Raw genomic sequence first — 21,369 nt, forward strand, 5'->3', positions numbered from 1 at the left:
TTTTTTTTTTTTTTTTTTTTTTGAGACGGAGTTTCGCTCTTGTTGCCCAGGCTGGAGTGCAATGGCGCGATCTCGGCTCACCGCAACCTCCGCCTCCTGGGTTCAGGCAATTCTCCTGCCTCAGCCTCCTGAGTAGCTGGGATTACAGGCATGCGCCACCATGCCCTGCTGATTTTTTGAATTTTTAGTAGAGACGGGGTTTCACCATGTTGACCAGGACGGTCTCGATCTCTTGACCTCGTGATCCACCCGCCTCAGCCTCCCAAAGTGCTGGGATTACAGGCGTGAGCCACCGCGCCCGGCTTTTGGCAACTTTTTTTTTGTGACTTCGGACAAATTATTAAACTAAGCTCCAGTTGGCTCTTCTATAAAATGGAAATAAAAATATTGTCTTCCAAGTAGAGCGCTCGTCAGAATTCAGGAAGATGAACATAACATTGTGAGTGCATAATCTCCAAGTGAGTGGCGGCTGGAGAAGCAGCACAAGTAGCAGCCTCAGTGATAGGAAGCCTGCCCTCCTGCCTCCTGGCCTGAGTTAGGTGTGGCTCTGAGTGATGATGGCTTTCTAAGTATGTTTCTCTTAGAGCACTTCTCAGATTCCTACAGATGTTCACCAGTGTATTCTACACTAGAATCTAAGACCCTAGAATGTAGTGAGTTCATCTTTCATCCTTCCGTTTTCATTATTCTTGAAGAGAGAAGCAAAAGGCTGAAGTGAGTATTGGGTACTTGGAATGAGGCAAGGCATGAGGGTAATACTTGGCTTCATGGGATTAAAAGCTAGAAAGAATTGGAAACAGTTTGGGAAGGCCTGGAAAGTTGTTCAGACCTTTGACTCTGAGGGCATCAGGGTCTTGCTTTTCATAATACCAGGTGACTGAAACACAGAGAGACAGTTTTTTTAGTCAGAGTGCCTTATTTTACCTTCACTTGTACCTGAACACTTTATGGGGTAGAGTGGTCCTTTTGTAGTAATGTAAAATCTGCTCAACAATTACAGAAAAGGCTAATATAGAAAATAAAAGTCAACTGAGCTTCCTGATCCCTTTTCCTGTTCACTAGAGATGTAATCACTTCTTTATTCTTTGAAACATTTACTATGCACTTTTAGGTATATAAATTTACATACAAATGAGATAATCTTTACATTTAGTTTGGTAACTTGATTTTTTCCCCCAATAATGCTTTGTGGACATCTTGCTTTATAACATTTCCATTGGGTATTGATTATTATTTTCTAATGATAGCTAATGATTTTTTATGGTTATTGTTGCTTCCTGACATTTAGATTCCACGTTTTTGCCAAGATGAATTATGTAGTAAATGTTTTGTGTAGAGAAGTGAGCTCTAAAATCAGTTGTGTGATTTTAGGCAAGTTTCTTAACCTCTCTGTATCTCAGCTTCCCCATCTAGATGTTGAGAATGTTAGTACTACTGCTTTTACTAGCTGCAAACATCTGCATAGCCTAATATGAGCCAGGCATTATTTTAAAGACATCACATATATTAACGCATTTAAACTTCACAACTAGCCTGAGTGATGGGTACTGACATTTCTTGGATCACACAATTGTTCAATGGTGGAGCCAGAATATAGCACATGAACTTATGCAGTCTATTTCACAGCGCACGGTACCAAACTTACAGGGTTGTAACAAAGATTTGGCACATATTAGGCCATTATGTGGTCTGTATTTACCAATATTAAGTCAATGATTGAGTAATGTTTGCTTTTTTTTTTTCCTATTAATGGAATAAGGAACATTGTTGTCCATATGTCTTTGTGTTTGGCATGAGTATAGATGCAAAGGACAAATCACTAGTAGCATCATAACTTGGTTAGGCATATATCAATTTAAATTTTTGATAAATATTTTCAAATAATTTTTACAAAGTTGTACCAATTTATTGCAGTCATTAGTTATGAATGCTCAGTTCAGGATGCCTTTCCCAACATTAAGTGTTACTCATTTAAGTTTCTCAAATTCACATGAGAGCTTATCTTGTTTTGGTTTGAATTTCCTTTTCAATGAATTTTAATAATTGATTTATAATTTGTTTTCAATGAAATCGCCTTTTTTAGTTGCATTTTGTTGAGTTTTAACAAATGCATTCGGTCATATAAACACTACCACAATCAAGATATAGAACAATTTTCATTCCACCAAAATTCTTTGGATTTTTATTTATTTTATTTTATTTTTTCTGAGACGGAGTCTTGCTCTGTTGCCAACCTAAGGTGCCATGGCACGATCTCAACTCACTGCAACCTCCGCCTTCCGGGTCAAGCAGTTCTCCTGCCTCAGCCTCCCGAGTAGCTGGGACTACAGGCACGTGTCACTATGCCTGGCTGCTTTTTGTATTTTTAATAGAGTCAGGGTTTCACCATGTTGGTCAGGCTGGGAAATAGTTGTCTTAAGCCCTTATCAGCACGTGTGTTCTTATCCTAAAGGGAAAAGAGCCTTGGTAACTCCTTGATCACTTTCTCAGTTTCTTTGACAATTATTAGCTTCTTTGGGATTCCTGTGTCGTCTTCTGCAAATTTTGATAATATATATTTTGTTGTAAAATTATCCTTTTCATCCGAATTTCAAATTAATTTTCATAGAATTTTCAAAGTAATTTTACACATTTTGATTTCTCATGAATGTGTGGTGATTGCTCTATTTCCAATTTTGTATAAGCACATTTCCCTTTCTTGATTATGCCAGCTAGTTGTTTTCCAATTGAGTTGTCTCTTGTGTAATCAAAGAATCAACTCTTGTAATGTTTAATCCTGTTACTTTCTGTTTTATAATTGATTAATTTGTGCTTTTATCTTTATTTTTCCTGATTTTTCTTTTGCTGGCCGGGGGTTTATAAATTACTTCTTGAATTGAATGTATAATTTATTTCTTTTAATTCCATACCATTTAGTTTTATAAATGTTTAAATCTTTGAATTTTTCTGTGAGCCTAGTTTTAGGGTCTTGCAGAATCATGTAGATTTTGGTATGTAGGATTTTCTTTTTCTTTTTTTCCCCAGATGGAGTCTCACTCTGTCGCCCAGACTGGAGTGCAGTGGCACAATCTCCGCCCACTGCAGCCTCCGCCTCCTGGGTTTAAGCGATTCTCCTGCCTCAGCCTCCCAAGTAGCTTGGATTACAGGTGCCTGCCAACCACGCCTGGCTAATTTTTGTATTTTTAGTAGAGACAGGGTTACACCATGTTGGCCAGGCTGGTGTTGAATTAACTTCAAGTGATCCGCCTGCCTCAGTCTTCCAAAGTGCTGGGATTACAGGCGTGAGCCACTGTGCTCAGCAAATATATAGCATTTTCATTGTTAGTGTACCGTGTTTGTTCATTTTGAGATTTTTGTCTCTGACTTGAGTTAAAGGTGTTTGATGATTTTAGTTTAATTTACTTAATTATTTTTTGTTTGTGCTGTTTAGTTTTATTGCTTTGTGGTTAATTAAGGAGATCTTTCTGACTTTTAAAATTTATGAAGGTTTTCATTGGGGCCTTTTGTAACTGTTACGTAAGTTCTTGTAAAGGAGATGGGTTCTCATTTTTTAGGGTACAGAATCCCATATGTCTAAAAGATAATTATGTGATTTAATTTTGCTATATTCTTCATTTTTGTTTACTTCCAGTTTCCTTGGCTGAAAGAGACATTTTAATGCTGTTCCATTTTATGTACAAAAGTTTTTGGCAGATTTGATCTTCATTATATTATGGCTTATACTTTTCATAATATGCCCCTTTTCATTTTGTTTGACCAGTTTTTCTTGAAAGCAGTGTCGTCTCGTCATTGTTACTCTAGCTTCCTCGTTGCTAGCCTGTACCTTTTTCCGTTCTTTTCTGTTACAAGACTCCTTTTATTTTTTTCCCCCAAAATTTTTCAGAATTGGTATTTGTCAGTTAACTAAAAAACTTCACGGAACTAGGGACTCGTGTACTTTAAACATTTTATTTTAAATTAAAACAAGTAAGTACACTTTTTCATTAATTTCTAAATGTAGAACCAGCGTGTTTTCTTTAAATATCTATTGACTGAACTCTGTGTCGGTCTAAATTATATAATCTGTGTCCTTATATAACACATCTAGAATTTCTAGTTTAGCACTTTGTTTAAGAAGAATGAGAAGTTAATTGCCTTTGCAAAGCAATCTTTGTACAAAGGCCTAGGTGGGTTTTTTTTCAAGGTATCACAGTGGATTTTTTTTTTTTTTTTTTTTTTTTTTGAGACAGAGTCTTGCTCTGTCGCCATGAGCCAGGCTAGAATGCAGTGGCATGATCTCGGCTCACTGCAGCCTCTGCCTCCCGGGTTCAAGCATTCTCCTGCCTCAGCCTCCCAGGTAGCTGGGACTACAGGCGCACGCCACCACGCCCAGCTAATTTTTTTTTTTTTTTTTAAGTAGAGAGGGAGTTTCACCATGTTGGCCAGGATGGTTTCGATCTCGACCTCGTGATCCGCCTGCCTTGGCCTCCCAAAGTGCTGGGATTACACACGTGAGCCGCCGCACTTGGCCCGCATAGTGGAATGAATTTATTTTTTATAATTTATTTTTTATTTCAATAAGTTTTTGGGGAACAGGTACTTTTTGGTTACGGGGATAAGTTCTTTAGTGGTGATTTCTGAGGTTTTCGTGCACCCATCACCCGAGCAGTGTACCTTGTACCTAATGTGTAGTCTTTTATCCCCACCCCCTCCCACCCTTTTTCCTGAGTCCGCAAAGTCCATTGTATCATTCTTTTTTTTTTTTTTGAGACGGAGTTTCGCTCTTGTTACCCAGGCTGGAGTGCAATGGCGCGATCTCGGCTCACCGCAACCTCCGCCTCCTGGATTCAGGCAATTCTCCTGCCTCAGCCTCCTGAGTAGCTGGGATTACAGGCACGCACCACCATGCCCAGCTAATTTTTTGTAGCTTTAGTAGAGACGGGGTTTCACCGTGTTGACCAGGATGGTCTCGATCTCTTGACCTCGTGATCCACCCGCCTCGGCTTCCCAAAGTGCTGGGATTACAGGCGTGAGCCACCGCACCCGGCCTCATTGTATCATTCTTATACCTTTGCATCCTTATAACTTAGCTCCCACTTGTGAGGACATAACGATGTTTGGTTTATATATATACCACATTTTCTTTATTCACTCATTGATTGATGGGCATTGGACTGGTTCCATATTTTTGCAATTGTGAATTGTGCTGCCATAAACGTGTGTGCAAGTATCTTTTTCGTATAATTTCGTATAATTTTTCTTCCCTTGCGGGAGACAGCTAATAGTGGGATTGCTCGATCAAATGGTAGATCTACTTTTAGTTCTTTGTGGAATCCCCACACTGTTTTTCATAGTGGTTCCGGTTTACATTCCCACCAACAGTAAAAATGTTCCCTTTTCACCACATCCACACCAGCATCTTTTTTCTACTCTGCCACCCATGTTGGGCTGTGTGTGTGTGGAGTGGTGTGATCTCAGCTCACTGCAACCTCTGCCTCCTGGGTTCAAGCAATCCTCCCACCTTAGCCTCCGAGTAACTGGGACTGCAAGTGTGTACCATCAAGCCAGGCTAATTTTTGTATTTTTTGGTAGAGACGGAGTTTCACCATGTTGGCTAGGCTGGCCTCGAACTCCTGACCTCAAGTGATCCACCCGCCTCAGCGTCCCAAAGTGTTGGGTTGACAGGCGTGAGCCACTGTACCTGACCTATTATTTATTATAGGACTAGGGTTTCTTTTTTCTTTTTTTTTAAGGAATGTTTCCCTAGTCTTTTAGAGTGGTTTTACCTGTACCTGATTCTGCAGAAAACATTTTTAGCCACCTGCATTTATTTACTTCCAAATCAATTGGCACTACTTTTATAGAAATCATTTTCCAGAGTATACTTATTGGTTCATGTGTTTAAACTGCATAATGAATTTAAATACAAACAAAGTTTGAACCTGAGCGTCAGCCATGCCCAGGAGCTATCTTTGGTGTTGGAAATACAGCAGTGACCACTACTGAAAACATTCCTGATCTGAAGTAGAACACACTGAGTACAACTAGCTGGTAGCGTAAGAAAATCACAGGCACGGTGAAGAAGAGAACAGTTGGAAAGAGTGGAAATACTGGAGAGATTTTATGGTGTTTTGAAACTTTAAAACTTTTGAAACTTTCTGAGATAATTTGTTTTAGTGTGTCCTTTCCACATATAACATGATTGTTGCTTTTCAAAAACCAGATCTTAAAATATTTTTCTTCTAATAGTTGAATTTACCCCATTTATTTGTATTGGTTGAAAAAAACATTTTGTAGTCTACATCTTATCATATGTTATATTTATATTGTAATTCTGTTTTATTATATGGTCTGTTCCATCCCTCCTTTTTCTTTGCTCCCTTTCTGGGAAGACTTTGGTATCTCTTACTTTTTCTTTTTTTCCTAAGGGAATGGCAAATAGTGTTCTCACAGGTTTAGGAGCAGTGGAGTCGAATCTAAAAAACTGAGATGAAAGTACATGAACCATGCAGGTTCAGAAATTGACAATGCAACTTATGGTGCAGAGAGATAACTTAAAATGCTGTCAGCTCATCTTGTTAACTTTTTATGTGGATTCTTTGCTCTATGTTAAAGTCTTTCTTTTTGTTCTTTTAAATTGCCTTCATAGATACTTTAAGCCTGTGGCTCTGGTCTGTGGATCCTCTTTCAGAATAATGCTGAAACATCATTTGCCTTTTTCACTGATGGTACAGAAAGCAATGGTGGATAAAACTGATGATGCCTTACCATGAGTCAAGGCAGTGGCACCAAACTGTAATAGTCGTCATGTAATAGTAGTCATATGTTCTTTACTTTAGTAAGAACCAAGCATTTTAGTAAAAAAAAGAAAAAAAAAATTGGTTATACTTAAGGATACCATTGATGAAGCTGTAAAAGTTACTAATTTTATTAAATCGTCACCCTGAGTATTTATCTTTGTAAAATCCTTTTTATGAAATGTGAGTATTTGGAAGGTACTTTTTAGTACATACTGAAGAAGGAAGAGTGTTTTCAGGGGAAGCGCTTCTTGTTTGAATTGCTGGCTACACTAGCTAACTAGCTTCTTATTCTGTGAAATAACTGCTTTTACTAAAAACAACGATCGACTGATACACGTGATTATTCCATCTGAGTTTTAATAGATATTGCCCCATAAATGATCAACATCAGCCTGTCACTTCAGTAAAAACAAGTAACAATATTGTTGCCAGGGATAAAATTAAAAGTTTCTTTCTTTCTTTTTTTTTTTTTTTTTTGAGATGGAGTCTTGCTGTGTTGCCCAGGCTGGAGTGCAGTGGTATGATCTCGACCCATCGCAGCCTCTGCTTCCTGGGTTCAAGTGATTCTCTTGCTTCAGCCTCTTGAGTAGGTGGGATTACAGATGTGAGCCACAATGGCCAGCTAATGTTTGTATTTGTAGCAGTGACGGGGTTTCATCATGTTGGCCAGGCTGGTCTTGAACTCCTGACCTCAAGTGATCCACCCACCGTGGCCTCCCAGAGTGCTGGGATTATAGGCATGAGCCACCGCACCCAGCCTAAATTCCATGTTTCAAACAAAAATTACAGTTGTGGAAAGCTTGTATCTACCACTGTTGACTTAACTGCTTTTCAGTACTTTAAAGACTTTTCTAATGAAAGCAGTGGTGATATTCACAAATATGAGTTTGTCATATTGTGTAATGAAATTACTAATATATGATGTTAGAAAACCGTGATGCATATAAGATTTATTCAGAATGCAAGATGGACCAATGGGTTTGAATGTTAACGGAGTGAAAAATTTGTTATGGTTTCAGATTTTACAGGGCAATTTTACATTAAGAAACTATCTAATTCAGTGAATTTTGATATCAAAGAAAAATATCCATAGTTAATATGAAAAGGTTATTAAATAAAATGTATTCTTCCTTTTTCCAACTGTGTATCTGGAGGAGGCTGAATTTTCTTCTTACACTTTAATTAAAACAACATACGGTAGTCCCCCATGCACAGTTTCAGTTACCCACGGTGGATAGTCATCCTAATACAGGTAAGTGCAGTACAACAAGATGTTTTGTGTGAGAGAGAGTCCACATTCTCATAGATTTTATTACAATATATTGCTATAATTGTTCAATTTTTAAAATAAATTATAGTTGCTAATGTTTTACTGTGCCTAATTTAAAAATTAAACTTTATTGTAGTTATGTGTGTATAGGAAAAAAAGCGAAGTATACTTTTTATAGGGATCTGTACTATCTGTGGTTTGAGGCATCCACTGAGGATCTTAGATGTATCCTCTGCCGAGACTAGAGAGACTGATACTCTGTATCTTAAATAAATAACAAATTTTCTTAGGTTTTTATTTATTTATTTATTTATTTTTTTGAGACTGAGTTTTCACTCTTGTTGCCCAGGCTGGAGTACAGTGGTGCGATCTTGGCTCACTACAACCTCCACCTCCTGATCTCAAGTAAATCTCCTGCCTCAGCCTCCTGAGTAGTTGGGATTACAGGCACACACCACCTAATTTTTTTTTTTTTTTTTTTTTTTTGTATTTTTAGTAGAGACAGGGTTTCACCATGTTGACCAGGGTGGTCTCGAACTCTTAACCTCTGGTGATCTACCCGCCTCAGCCTCCCAAAGTGCTGTGATTGCAGGCGCTAGCCACTGTGCCTGGCCCCAGTTTTATTTTCTAGTAGGGTACATTTCAGTCGACACAACCCACATAAACAGTGCTGCTGCTTGTCTTCCAATAATTTTTAAGAGAATAAAGGGGTTCTGAGACCAGAATGTTTGAGAACCACTGATGTAAGCAGAAGAATGGCAGGTAGGGCAGTCTGGCACAGGGAAAGAATGCGAGCTTTGCAGATAGCAGCCAGGTTTAGATTCTGGATCTGCTGGTTGTAGTAGCAAATTGTTTGACTTTGTTGGGCAAATTCGAATCTCTCTGATACTCTGTTTCCTCATTTTGTAAAAGGGGGATAATAAAGCTGTTTTGTTTATTGAAGATTATGTAGTTGTTTGATCTAATTTTTTTATTATGTGTTATGATGACTGACTGCCTCAAGTCATTTCTTTAAGAAGAGGTTGAAATTATTTGAAGATGCTGTCCTTTACTCATATAGATAAAGCATTTGAATGTCGAAAGCTTTTTCCCTTGAAACTTTATATACATTTTATGTGTAAACTTAAAATTTTACAATTAGAAAAGCAGTAAAACTAATTCAGAACATTTACTTAGGCACGAGACAGATGGTAATCCTATAAAAAGATGGCATATATTTTTGGATGTGCAAACAGAAAAACAGATACTCTTAAAAATTTTAGAGTAATCTTTGCCTAGAAATTGAAGGGAAGAGATAAAAGACCATATGGCCTAATAGAACTTTTTATGGTTTGTAATGTCCAGGATTGAATTTTGTTTCTTTAATATTAGTATTGATTAATAGCTTACAGATATGGACTGGTAGTTGAAAAAGGTATCATTTTCAAGTAGGTTATTGCCAAGTACTTTTGCTGTGGTTGCCAGTCTCTCATGTTTTTGGGGTATGGGCGTGATAGTGGGAAGCAGAACTATTTGAATCTCACATTTAGGAAGGTTCATCAGTTACTGGTTCTGGCAGTTGTACATCATTATGCTTGAGTAGAAGACATGCGACTAAGACAGGGAGTTCACCTAATATACGACTTCATTTATTATTTAAAAGTAACTGGTGCTTCAGATATTTTAAATTTTTTATTTTTTTACAACTTGTTCAGAAACGTAGTGCATGACAGTAGACTTATAAAAATTGCTTCTTCCTTTTGGGCACATGATATTACTGATCCCCTGATAGGCTGTCTGATCTGAGTGGTTTTTAGTAAAAATGATTCCATCTGTATACCACCCAAATCCTATCCAAAACTAAAAGGAGACATTTACCAGGTTTTCTCTCCTGTCAACTCTAACCTTGTGTACCATTATGTGACTGAAGTGTTGATACTACAATGTATCCGTTCGTACATCTGTCACTCTTACTGGATTAGGAGACGTCAGTTATTTATTAATCTGCATATTGCCACACAAGGTTGAGCCAGGCTGACTCAGCGGAGGCTGAGTAGGGGCTTAGCAAATGCAGAGTGAGTTCATGAATGGGATCAAAGCTAGAGCCAGAGTCTTTTTGCCAAGAAACTGAGTGGCGCTAAACTGCTGGTTTGGGAGGTCAGAATCTTGTTCTGGGTTTTATTAGCATTTCGCTCAAGTTCAAGCAAATCACCTTGTCAAGGCATTATACTCTGATGGCTGCAGAGAAGGCAGCACATGGCGGTGGAGGAAAGAAAACATTCCGCACAGCTTAAACAGAAGGCCTTTGTAAAGCAGTGTTGCTAGGATCACTTAACGTGGTTTATGGAACCAAGATTTCTTCCTGTGAAGTGACTTTCAGAAAGTCTTTACAGAATTGAAATCCTGTATTTCAGTGGTAGAACAATGTACAAAGAAGTTTAGAAAACGTATTTCTGGATACAGAAGTAAAAATTTGCCATGGGAAATTGCAAAAAAGTAAGAATAATTTTGGAAATATGTTTCATAATCTTCCAAATAGATCAAAATGAGACACATCTCGTTTTTATGGGTGTATTTCAGAGATGAAAGCTTTTCAGCCTGCATGCATTTGACTTCTCCCTCCTCTGTGCTTGGAGAACTTGATGGTGAATGAGCCTATTCTCAAGGAACTCCTGAGTATAGAGGAACATCTCTAGATAATTTAGCATCAATAATGAAATTCTTTTTGTTTATTTTGACGCATGCTTAAATATTAAAATATGCATAAGGTGTTGAGGAGCTGACTAGGCTTGTTTTTCCAGTTCTACGGAGCGCCTTTGCTGAGCGTCACGCTGGGACACGAGCGGGTCAGTGCTGCAGGAGTGCGGTCTAGCCTAGACTCCAGCTGGGAAGAATGTGAACACTGGCCCACACGTTAGAGATTGTACCAAAAAGCGAGGTGCCAGGGAAAAGAAAGGTAGATGCAAGCTTTTTCTTTATAAACATGATCAAATATTCAGCACATGCTCATTGTGTAGTAGGCAGTGATCTGCTCTGCTGGGTGCAACAGAAAGAAATCCCAGTCCTAACAGAGCTGACATTAAGAAAAGACTGGGGCGTTCCTGTTCAGAAGCTAAAGGATTAAAACTGACTAAAATAAAACTTTGGTGGAAATATTTTTTAATATGACTCTTTCTTTTTTTTTAGAAAATGGCTCCAAAGGTTAAATGAAGCAGGAAAAATACATAGATGCAGCCTTGCAGGCTCTCCAGATGTTTGGGGATAATATTCCAGGAAGAAATTTTGATCCCTTGGATTAGGTAACTAGTCATAATGAAGAAAATTAGTCTTAAAACCTTCCGGAAATCTTTTAACTTGAATAAAAGTAAAGAAGAAACTGATTTCATGGTAGTACAACCACCATCGCTAGCCGGTGACTTTGGAAAAGATGATTCCTTGTTTGGTAGCTGCTACGGTAAAGATATGGCCAGCTGCGATATCAACAGTGAAGATGAAAAAGGCGGAAAAAACAGATCAAAAAGCGAGAGCCTGATGGGAACGCTAAAAAGGCGGCTTTCTGCAAAACAGAAAAAAGGCAAGGCAGGCACACCCTCTGGGAGCTGTGCCGACGAGGACACCTTCTCCTCCTCCTCAGCACCCATCGTCTTTAAAGACGTGAGAGCTCAGAGGCCGATACGGTCCACCTCCCTCCGCAGCCATCACTACAGCCCCACGCCGTGGCCTCTTCGGCCCACAAACTCCGAGGAGACCTGCATCAAGATGGAGGTGAGAGTCAAGGCCTTGGTTCACTCTTCCAGCCCGAGTCCAGCCCTGAACGGCGTCCGGAAGGATTTCCACGACCTCCAGCCTGAGACCGCGTGCCAAGAGCAAGCCAATTCACTGAAGAGCTCGGCTTCACAGAACGGAGACCTGCATCTTCACCTGGATGAACATGTGCCTGTCGTTATTGGACTTATGCCTCAGGACTACATTCAGTATACTGTGCCTTTAGATGAGGGGATGTATCCTTTGGAAGGATCACGTAGCTATTGTCTGGACAGTTCTTCTCCCATGGAAGTCTCTGCGGTTCCTCCTCAAGTGGGAGGGCGCTCTTTCCCGGAAGACGAGAGTCAGGTAGACCAGGACCTCGTTGTTGCCCCAGAGATCTTTGTGGATCAGTCGGTGAATGGCTTGTTGATTGGCACCACGGGAGTCATGTTGCAGAGCCCGAGGGCGGGTCACGATGATGTCCCTCCACTCTCACCATTGCTACCTCCAATGCAGAATAATCAAATCCAAAGGAACTTCAGTGGACTCCCTGGCACAGAGGCCCACGTGGCTGAAAGTATGCGCTGTCATTTGAATTTTGATCCTAACTCTGCTCCTGGGGTTGCAAGAGTTTATGACTCAGTGCAAAGTAGTGGTCCCATGGTTGTGACAAGCCTTACAGAGGAGCTGAAAAAACTTGCAAAACAAGGATGGTACTGGGGACCAATCACACGTTGGGAGGCAGAAGGGAAGCTAGCAAACGTGCCAGATGGTTCTTTTCTTGTCCGGGACAGTTCTGACGACCGTTATCTTTTAAGCTTGAGCTTTCGCTCCCATGGTAAAACACTTCACACTAGAATTGAGCACTCAAACGGTAGGTTTAGCTTTTATGAACAGCCAGATGTGGAAGGACACACATCCATAGTTGATCTAATTGAGCATTCAATCAGGGACTCTGAAAATGGAGCTTTTTGTTATTCAAGGTCTCGGCTGCCTGGATCTGCAACTTACCCCGTCAGACTGACCAACCCAGTGTCCCGGTTCATGCAGGTGCGCTCGCTGCAGTACCTGTGTCGCTTTGTTATACGTCAGTATACCAGGATAGACTTAATTCAGAAACTGCCTTTGCCAAACAAAATGAAGGATTATTTACAGGAGAAGCACTACTGAAAGATTGAGAACCCTGCATCTTGCACTTTGGGAATAAGGAAAAGAGATTGAAATACAGTTTACAGACTTTCATTGCCATCAAAATCTTTTGCTGCCATAACTATTTGTTTTATGTGTAAAAGAGTCATCAGTTTGTTTAGGGGTGGGGAAGTGTCAGCAAGGTGTCTTGGGTTTCATTTGGTTCTTTAAAAAGGGAAGTCTTGAGGTTTTAGAGGTGTGAATTATCTTTCATCAATGTGCAGAATAATCACAATGTGAATTATCAAATTCTCCTCAATGCCCCCCGCCCAGTCCTTTGCTGCTATCCACTGTGATTTTTATGCATTAAAAGCACATTTCATGTGTATTCAACCTTAAGTAAAGTCGAATGAAACTTACAGAATGGAAATTGCTATGTCTTTTTAAATGGCCCATTTTCAAAAGATAATGTTGAATAAACATACCTGTGTGATGTGATAAAACACAGAATTTACGTATACACTGAAGATGAGTTTTTAATTTCTTTAAAAAGATTTATTTAGAATCATGAATTGACATAATCTTGGGTAATGGAACGGAGATCTACAACATATAACAACAGCATAATTTTTTCTAAATTATTTCTGAGGTTGTGCTAAGTTTTTTGGTTGTGAAAAGTTGAATTTTTCTGTTGCCTTTATTTTCATCTTATAGTTTGTCTATTTTAATAAATGGCCTTACATTAAAAAATTGTAAAGAAATGTATACCACCCATTTAGGAATTGTTGCCTTTTCTGTAATTAAACTCGGGTACAAATTGGCATAACACGAAAACCTATGGAACTAGAATTATTATTAAAGAAATATTAGATGATCATAGTTTCCTGTGATAGCATTTTTGGTGCGTGTTACCTTTACTTTCTTTTGGTAAAATGTTTTATCTGTGATTTCTTTAGCTTAGTCAACATTTTCTTGGGTGAATTTGATTGTCAACTAATTTTCATAAATGGACTGGATTCCCTTGCAGCATTAATGTTTATAAAAAGTTTTAAATTGATTTGAATAGAAAGAAAACTTTGTTTTAAAGTTGGATTTATATTTTTCTTCTATGTAGTTACTATAAAAGTGTGCTGGATTTTGACCATTCCTTACCCCCACTATAAAGAGAACCCTTGATGACTTTAAAAATTGGGGAAATTGTGGAGCAATTTTTCTAACAACGTGAGAAAAACATTAAAACCATATTAGATAATGTGAAAGTCATATTGTCTATCATATATACTGCCATTTAAAATAGGTTTTTAAAATTTAGCTAAATCTTCACTAATTTGCCATGCTAATAATTTTATATCCTTGAGTCTGTTGTTGAGGAGGGATGTTATATTCAGTAATTTTTAGTTATTTTGAAACACAGAGTGTTTATTCATTTAACAGTTCTGCAATGGATGTAGTATTTCGGGGTTGCCCTGTCCAGAAAATTTTCAGTTATACAGCTTTAAAGGAAAATGTTTCTATCTCAGATGAAACATGTAATTTGGGATGGTTCTTCCTTTGTCGCTTAAAGGAAGAGATAGGAAAAGTCTCTTACCACTTTAAACATGAGGGTAAAGGTTTAGGTCATACTTTCTGGCTTTGTCATTCAAACATATCTGAATCCTCACTTTTTTCTCTTTGTTTTTTAGGGTCAGAACTGAGATATTACCAAGAAAAGGCACAATGCCATAGTATTATGGTGTTATGGTATTTTGACTTAAAGGGGAAAAGGTACTTAATTTTGGTGGGATGTTAATTGTACCTTATTACAAAGACTCATTCATTTTCTGATATGTTTTCTCTTAATAAGATGGAATATGGAGTAATACTGTAATAATATAATTTAAGTGTTCATTATAAGCTATTTGGATTAAGAACTATTACAGAGTTGTAAGCTTGTTATCAAATTAATGCAAGACATTTAAACTATTTTTTTGCAAAACTATTTATTTTTAAAACAACTTAAAATATATCTAGGGTGAGTTAAAAGTCCCTGTGCATCTATATTAGATGGCAGGTTTTGTCACAGAGTCACTGTGTATTAATAATAGGTGTTGAAATGGCTTCTCCGTGTCTCCAGAAGCATTTACATGTCCTCCTTGTGAGATCATGGTGCACAGAGGTCTTTGGACTGCCCTGAACCCGTCTTATGTGGACATAACCTATTCCCTGTGTTTTCTCATCATGCCGTGTGTTTATGATCTACCCGTTTAGTGTCAAGATTATTCAGATTTTCATCTAAATGTTTTTTAAAATTGTATTTTGTGTTTAGTGGAGGACAGTCTTGATACTGTTCTAATTCAGAAAGCCAAATTTTGATGTGCTTTTGTACATTCATAATATATACTTTAATATGCCCTATTCTAATCTAGTTTGAAATTGTTAGATTCTGATAAAGTCAGACTATTTGCCAAAAAGTTAAATTTGCAAGCAGAAAGACGTTTTGTGACATTTTCTACTTTTGTGTGGAAAGATAACCGTTTGTGGAACAGAATGTGGAAGACTGGCTTTCTATGATACGAACACAGTCCGGTTAAAAGTGGAAACAGGGAAAAGAGAGAGAGAAAACTCATCATGTAGTTTGGTCTAGATACAATTTGGTTAAATTTTAGTATTCTATTGGCAGGTAACTTAGATGACATGAACACAGCCTATGATTGCTTTTTAAATACGTGCTTCTAAAAATCTGAGCTCAAGGCAAGGAAAAGAAAACAGGAAAGCTGTATCCATTTGCCATAATAGGTGAATCAGAATTGTTTTCTATTCAGTATTTCATCACGAAACATGATGGAGGCCAGAAGCTACTTTTAGGCTTACTATAACACTATTGTGCGTTTTTATAAATAATAAGAAGGCTGTAGAAAGTACTTGAAAAATATCTCATTCTTTTCTCTTTCTGTATAAGGAAAACTCTACTTGGTGCAATAATCTGAAAATTTAGAAGGTCAGAATATATCACAGGAAATGATCATAGAACTAAAAATAGTTTTTAAGGAAACCAGCTACACAGGACAACCATCTTGCTATTGAAGAAAATCAAGTTCCAAAAGGCTAAATCATTTGCGTAAAGGAAACAGAACCCAAAGTATACGTTGTAATTTTTGAGTCAGTATTACTGAAACAGGATAAAAGTTACTAAAATCTTATATAGGTTAATGCAATGTCTCTGCTAGTGCTACAAGTCTAAAATATCTTTGTAACAATGCTTTCAGAAATGCCAATTTTAATTACTGTACATTTCACATTGTATATGAGAGATACTGCTTTATGAATGATTCAGAATAATACACTTTCATTTAAATCTTAATTGCTTTTCATCAAACGTGAAGTCTTAATTTCAAAATGAAATCACACTACCAGCAATAGACAGTTTTGTTAAATACTTTAATAAGGAGCAATAGCCAGTTCCGCAAATAACTTTAAAATTCTAAAAGTGTTGGTACACTAGCAATCACAAATTTGGTTTCTTTTAATACTTTTTTAATCCTGTAAAGAAGGTTTTTTATAAACATTCTTTTTATTAATGAATCATAACATGGCAAAGTGTGTAGTTGCTGTTTCTGAAAAGTGATCCAAACTCTACATCCAGAGATTATGAAAAATTCTTATAGAATTTTGTAGTAAGTATACATGTTGGGTTAAAGAAATTTCATAGTTGTTGGAGTGCCATGAAATTAATACTTGCAATTCAGATTGCTGTAGTTTACACTTTTTCTGTATGTTTCAAATCAGGTGTGTACCATTTGTACTGAGAACACCACAGAATGAATTATCCAAAGTCCATTGATTTTAATATGTGTTTTGGTTTGTAAACAAATTATAGTAATTTCTTGCACATTTTTGGAAATTAATTGTATAAGAATTTATGTATCTGCTTCTAGATACAGTGTGTAAATAAAAATTTTGTTCACAAGACCTGCCTTGTAGTCTATTTAACACCCTGATGCAGGACCTGATTTTAATTAGTACAGGGTTAACTAGATAATTTCTGGGTGTCCCAGGACCTGTGCAGGGGCTGGAGGCTGAGAACCATCAAAGTTTAGTAAAAACTGGAAAGCAGAATCATGTCACTAATGGAAGATGTCAGCCAGTGGTGGTGCTCATCTACATAAAAGCCTTCCACGTGAAGGCTGGAGTGAGTTGGGAGAACATCTACTAAGCAAAAAGACTAAATTAAAACCGACACAGTAATGAAACCTCACTGAAAGAAGGCTAGTCTAAATGATACAGTGTTTGGGTTTTGACATATTAAAAAGCATGTCACTATTAATATTTCATGGAAATAGAACCAGGTCATTAAAGTTTATGTAGGGGTCATTTAGAAATCTTTTCATAGGTAAGAGTTCTCATTATATCCACTGTATTTAATTATTTCTTTCAGAGTTCTTAAACATACGGAATTAAACATCGACTTCAGAGTTTTGTTTGAATACTTTGTAAACAAATTCTTTTTCGAAAAAAACATCGCTAATTCAAAGAAGAATTTTAACCTGATCTTGTTCAGAATGTATCACAAATTTTCACTTGAGTGGAATCCAAGTAATGGGGGCTCTAAACCCATTTTCCAGAGTTGGTATCAGTTAACTGACAGCACTGATGTTCACGTTATACGTTGCTGATGATGGTGCTAACGAAATATTAGATTATGAGATTATTGTGGGGTAAGAATTGTATAAAAAACCAGACTTTACAAGGGTACATCATCACCAGGCAAACAGGCTTTTCCTTTTTTTAAATAAAACGAGTGTTTCATATTCATCTGCCTCTTCTCTAAGCTCATTCATTTAACAAGATGGAGAAACAGGGAAGTTTGTTGAGGCCAAGCTGTGTTCCTTGTAGGTGCTCGTGGTCCTGTAAGGCCACCTGTGAGGAGGGTGAGAGCAGGCAGGTGCTCTCAGAAGTTGAAAGACCTGCTGCTAGGCTGCCAGGTAACACGGAAGATACTGGGCCTGCGTCCGAACTTCCGTAATAGTAATGACTTTGCTATAGCCAATTTTTTTTTTTACTCCCACTTTCAAATTTTTACCTTTTTTTTTTAAGCCTCAGATTTTACTTCTGCTTTTCCTAGGCTTTCAACTTTCTGGATCAAAAATAGTTTAACCTTTATTTCTGTTCAATGTAGCTTTCATGTCTGCTGTTTTGGCCTAGTGGCTTTTCTTCTTTCAAATCTTCAGCTTCATTTTCAATTCATTGTTTTTTTTCAATGGTTGTTTAATTCTTATAACTTTTTTTGTATTTCAGTTTCTAGTTTTAGGGTTACCTAACCTTTTGAATCCTGTTTTTAGCAAAATGTGACTCTTTTCTTCCCTTTGCATATGGCTGCGGCTCTAGCCAGGCTCTCCCTCGTGCTGAAATTTTCCAGGACAGTTTCCCTAGACCTTCACCTGTGAGACCCTGTGGTTCCATAGGTCTCTGTGTTCCTTTATGGAGATAGCAGAGTTGATGGAATAGAAGTATTGGTTTTTGACATGACATAATTCAGCCCTAGCAGGAAGACCAGTCATGAACCCCAAGAAACCAGTGGATTTGAGAGTGAAAAGTACCTTTTGCTTGTTAAGATTTGATTGCAGAAGTCAAATCCAGAGACCCTGGGAGCGCCCCAGGCCTGATGCTGGCGAAGAACCAATAGTAGTGAATATCTGGGCAGGCATTTATCCCACAGCACAGCTGAGTTTTGTAGTCAGATTCCTGCAGCTACTTTAGTACCAGCCTCCATCCTTCCCTCCTTAATACCAGGCAGCCTCACCACCACTTCTGGACGAGTCAGGAAGGAAAGGCTCCCTCACATAGTAAGAGCCGAGCAGAGCCTACATCAGGGTTTATGAATAGGGCCAGTTGTCTTGCCTGGAGGTAATTTTGGGCTGTCATATCCTGTCCTTGGTTAACTTTGGCTTACAAACAGGGTAAATATTAAATTGAAAAGGAAGACTCACTTCTTAATCACAAGCAATGGATTTCCCCACACCAAGAAAGCCCTTGGAAGCACAGATACACATATGAGGGTTTTTTCTGGATCTCTTACTTGGTTTGATGGGTCTAATATGGTGGCATCCAGGGACACTAGGATTTGATTACCTAGCCTAGGTCACGAGGTGAATATACAGTCATCCCTGTGTATCTGCAGGGGATTGGTTCTAGAATGACCTTCTGCCCTCCACCCCCTTCCCCATCACCTGTGGATCCAAAAATCTACTGATGTTAAAGCCCCTGAAAATCAGGCCTCTACCTCTGTGGATTCAAACCAGCAGATACAGAGGGTCAATAGTAATAAATGCTTTGCCTTCCCCAAAGTAAAGGATAAGGAAGTATGAACAGTAATGGCTGCCTGTGGGCTGCATACTTGCTTTGCATAACAGTGGCTTGAGTAATCATGACTTAGCCACTCAAGCAGAGTCAATGAAAATTACTGCATTTGTTCATCTGTCTTTATTCAGTCTTTCCCATCCCACCCAACCAGACACTCAATACTCATTCTCCAAGGGTAATTCAGGCCTTATCTCACAGTATCTTTTCTCATTATCTCAAATAAAATTGATTAACCTCTCCTCCTTGAAAGTCTCATAAGCCTTAGAAGAAAGAACAAGAAAGGAAGGGAGGAGATAGAACCTATTTTACAGTCTTGCTGAAAATGAATATGTTCAAAGATCATTTTAATTTTAAAGATGACAGAATGGCGCATGACACTGTTCAGCTTTTTCTTTTTCACACCCCATCAAAACTTGCAGCGTTTACACAATGTTGCTATGCTTCATATATGCTTCTCCAAATTTTCTAATAGAGACTCTTAAGCTATCACATAATTCTAAATCAACAAAACTTATGCAAAAGGGGTGAGCTAGCAACGTGCAACGTAATACCCACTCGGTGCATCCGTTTTTTGCGTCATTTTGTTAAACAGGATTTTAGAGTTTCCCTGTGAATATGAGATTATGAAATCTAATTGAAGATATCAGTGTAACAATAAGAAGTACCTTTATTCAAAACTGGCAGATTTGTTAGATGATTGTCTCAGTTTCAGGTTTCTGCATCTGAAAAACTTGGATATGGTCCTCTAGGATTCCTACACGTAGGGAGCTGGAAAAGGTGACTGTTGAGTCTTTCTAACTTGAAATTTCTAATGTAGTTTCTAAGACAAAACCTAAATAAAGAAAAATAATAAAAGATTTGAAGAAAAAAACCTAGAAGGTAAAAAAATTCAAACTTGCAACATGGTTGCAACAGGCTGAGTCCGCAATGAGCCCATCGGTTTGGTATGCCCATTTCATTTAAGTTCCTGGGACAAGAGCCTTGGAGTCATGATGTAACCCGGCAGTGCATGTAGCATTTCTCCAGCTCTGTGTAAATGCACCATTGACTTGTTGCTTATGACACCATCAAGAGGATTCCTACAGACCCAGCCAGACAGCTGGGTTGGGCACAGCCCAGAATGGGCCACCCATTAACTCAGAAGCTGTTTTTCAACCTTGAGTTCAAATTGTTTCCAGGTTTAGTCAGGGCTGAGGGGCCCTGGTTCTAAAGAGAAAAGCCAAGGTTCTCAAACAATGTAGCAGGGAAACACAGCAGTTCCAAGATGAATCCCAGACCCCTTCGACTAGCCAGTGAATTTTGTCCTTCTCAAGCTCACTTTCTCATTCAAATGGACTGAATGTTTAGGTCCTTCCAAAATTCAAAAGATGAAATCCTCATCTCTAAGGCGATGGTATCAGGAGATGGGGTCTTTGAGAGGTAATTAGGCTGTGAGGGCTTTGCTGTCATGAATGGGATTAGCACTCTTATCAAAGAGGCCCCAGAGAGTTCATTGGCCACTGGAGAAGGTGCCATCTATGAAGCAAGAAATGGGCCCTCAATGGTCACCAGATTGGATCTTGGACTTCCCAGCCTCCAGAACCATTAGAAAGAAATTTCTGTTGTTTATAAGCTACCCAGGGTATGGCCTTGGGTTACAGCAGCCCAAAGACACAAATCTTTACTTACTCCCATACCCCAAAATAGAAATATGTGTAAAATTGGGCCCGTAAAATAAAGCAAACTACACTGCTTCTCAAAGGTGAATGAGTAAGGTTACTATTACTAATTGGAAAAAGAAAATAATATGGTAGATCAGTTTTTGATATCTGATCATTTTAACTTACATTTACTATGGCAATAGATGTTGAAAGTAATGACTGGCCGGGCTCAGTGGCTCATGCCTATAATCCTAGCACTTTGGGAGGCCGAGGTGGCTGGATCATGAGGTCAGGAGTTCAAGACCAGCCTGACCAATATGGTGAAACCCCATCTCTACTAAAAATACAAAAATTTGGTGTGGTGGCACATGCCCACAGTCGTACTACTTGGGAGGCTGAGACAGGAGAATCACTTGAACCTGGGAGGTGGAGGTTGCAGTGAGCCAAGATCACACCACTGCACTCCAGCCTGGCAACAGAGGGAGAC

At 38.4% G+C, this 21,369-nt stretch overlaps 1 protein-coding gene across 3 annotated transcripts in view; it reads left to right on the forward strand.

Moving 5' to 3' along the window:
• SOCS6 (suppressor of cytokine signaling 6) overlaps positions 1-16,851 on the forward strand; it is a 39,698-nt gene extending 22,847 nt beyond the window's left edge. For 2 of the 3 annotated variants that reach the window (XM_032293727.1, XM_032293728.1), the window contains exons 2-3: positions 10,830-10,984; positions 11,215-16,851. In XM_032293727.1, coding sequence (XP_032149618.1) covers positions 11,341-12,945 — 1,605 coding nt within the window. In that variant the 5' untranslated portion in view covers positions 10,830-10,984; positions 11,215-11,340 and the 3' untranslated portion in view covers positions 12,946-16,851. The remainder of the gene's footprint in view (positions 1-10,829; positions 10,985-11,214) is intronic. The other variant, XM_032293729.1, reaches the window with a different exon arrangement.
• Positions 16,852-21,369: the final 4,518 nt, after the last annotated feature.

Source organism: Sapajus apella, unplaced genomic scaffold (assembly GCF_009761245.1).
Source record: "Sapajus apella isolate SASKATOON/1434 unplaced genomic scaffold, GSC_monkey_1.0 scaffold30, whole genome shotgun sequence".
Taxonomy (NCBI): Eukaryota; Metazoa; Chordata; class Mammalia; order Primates; family Cebidae; genus Sapajus; species Sapajus apella.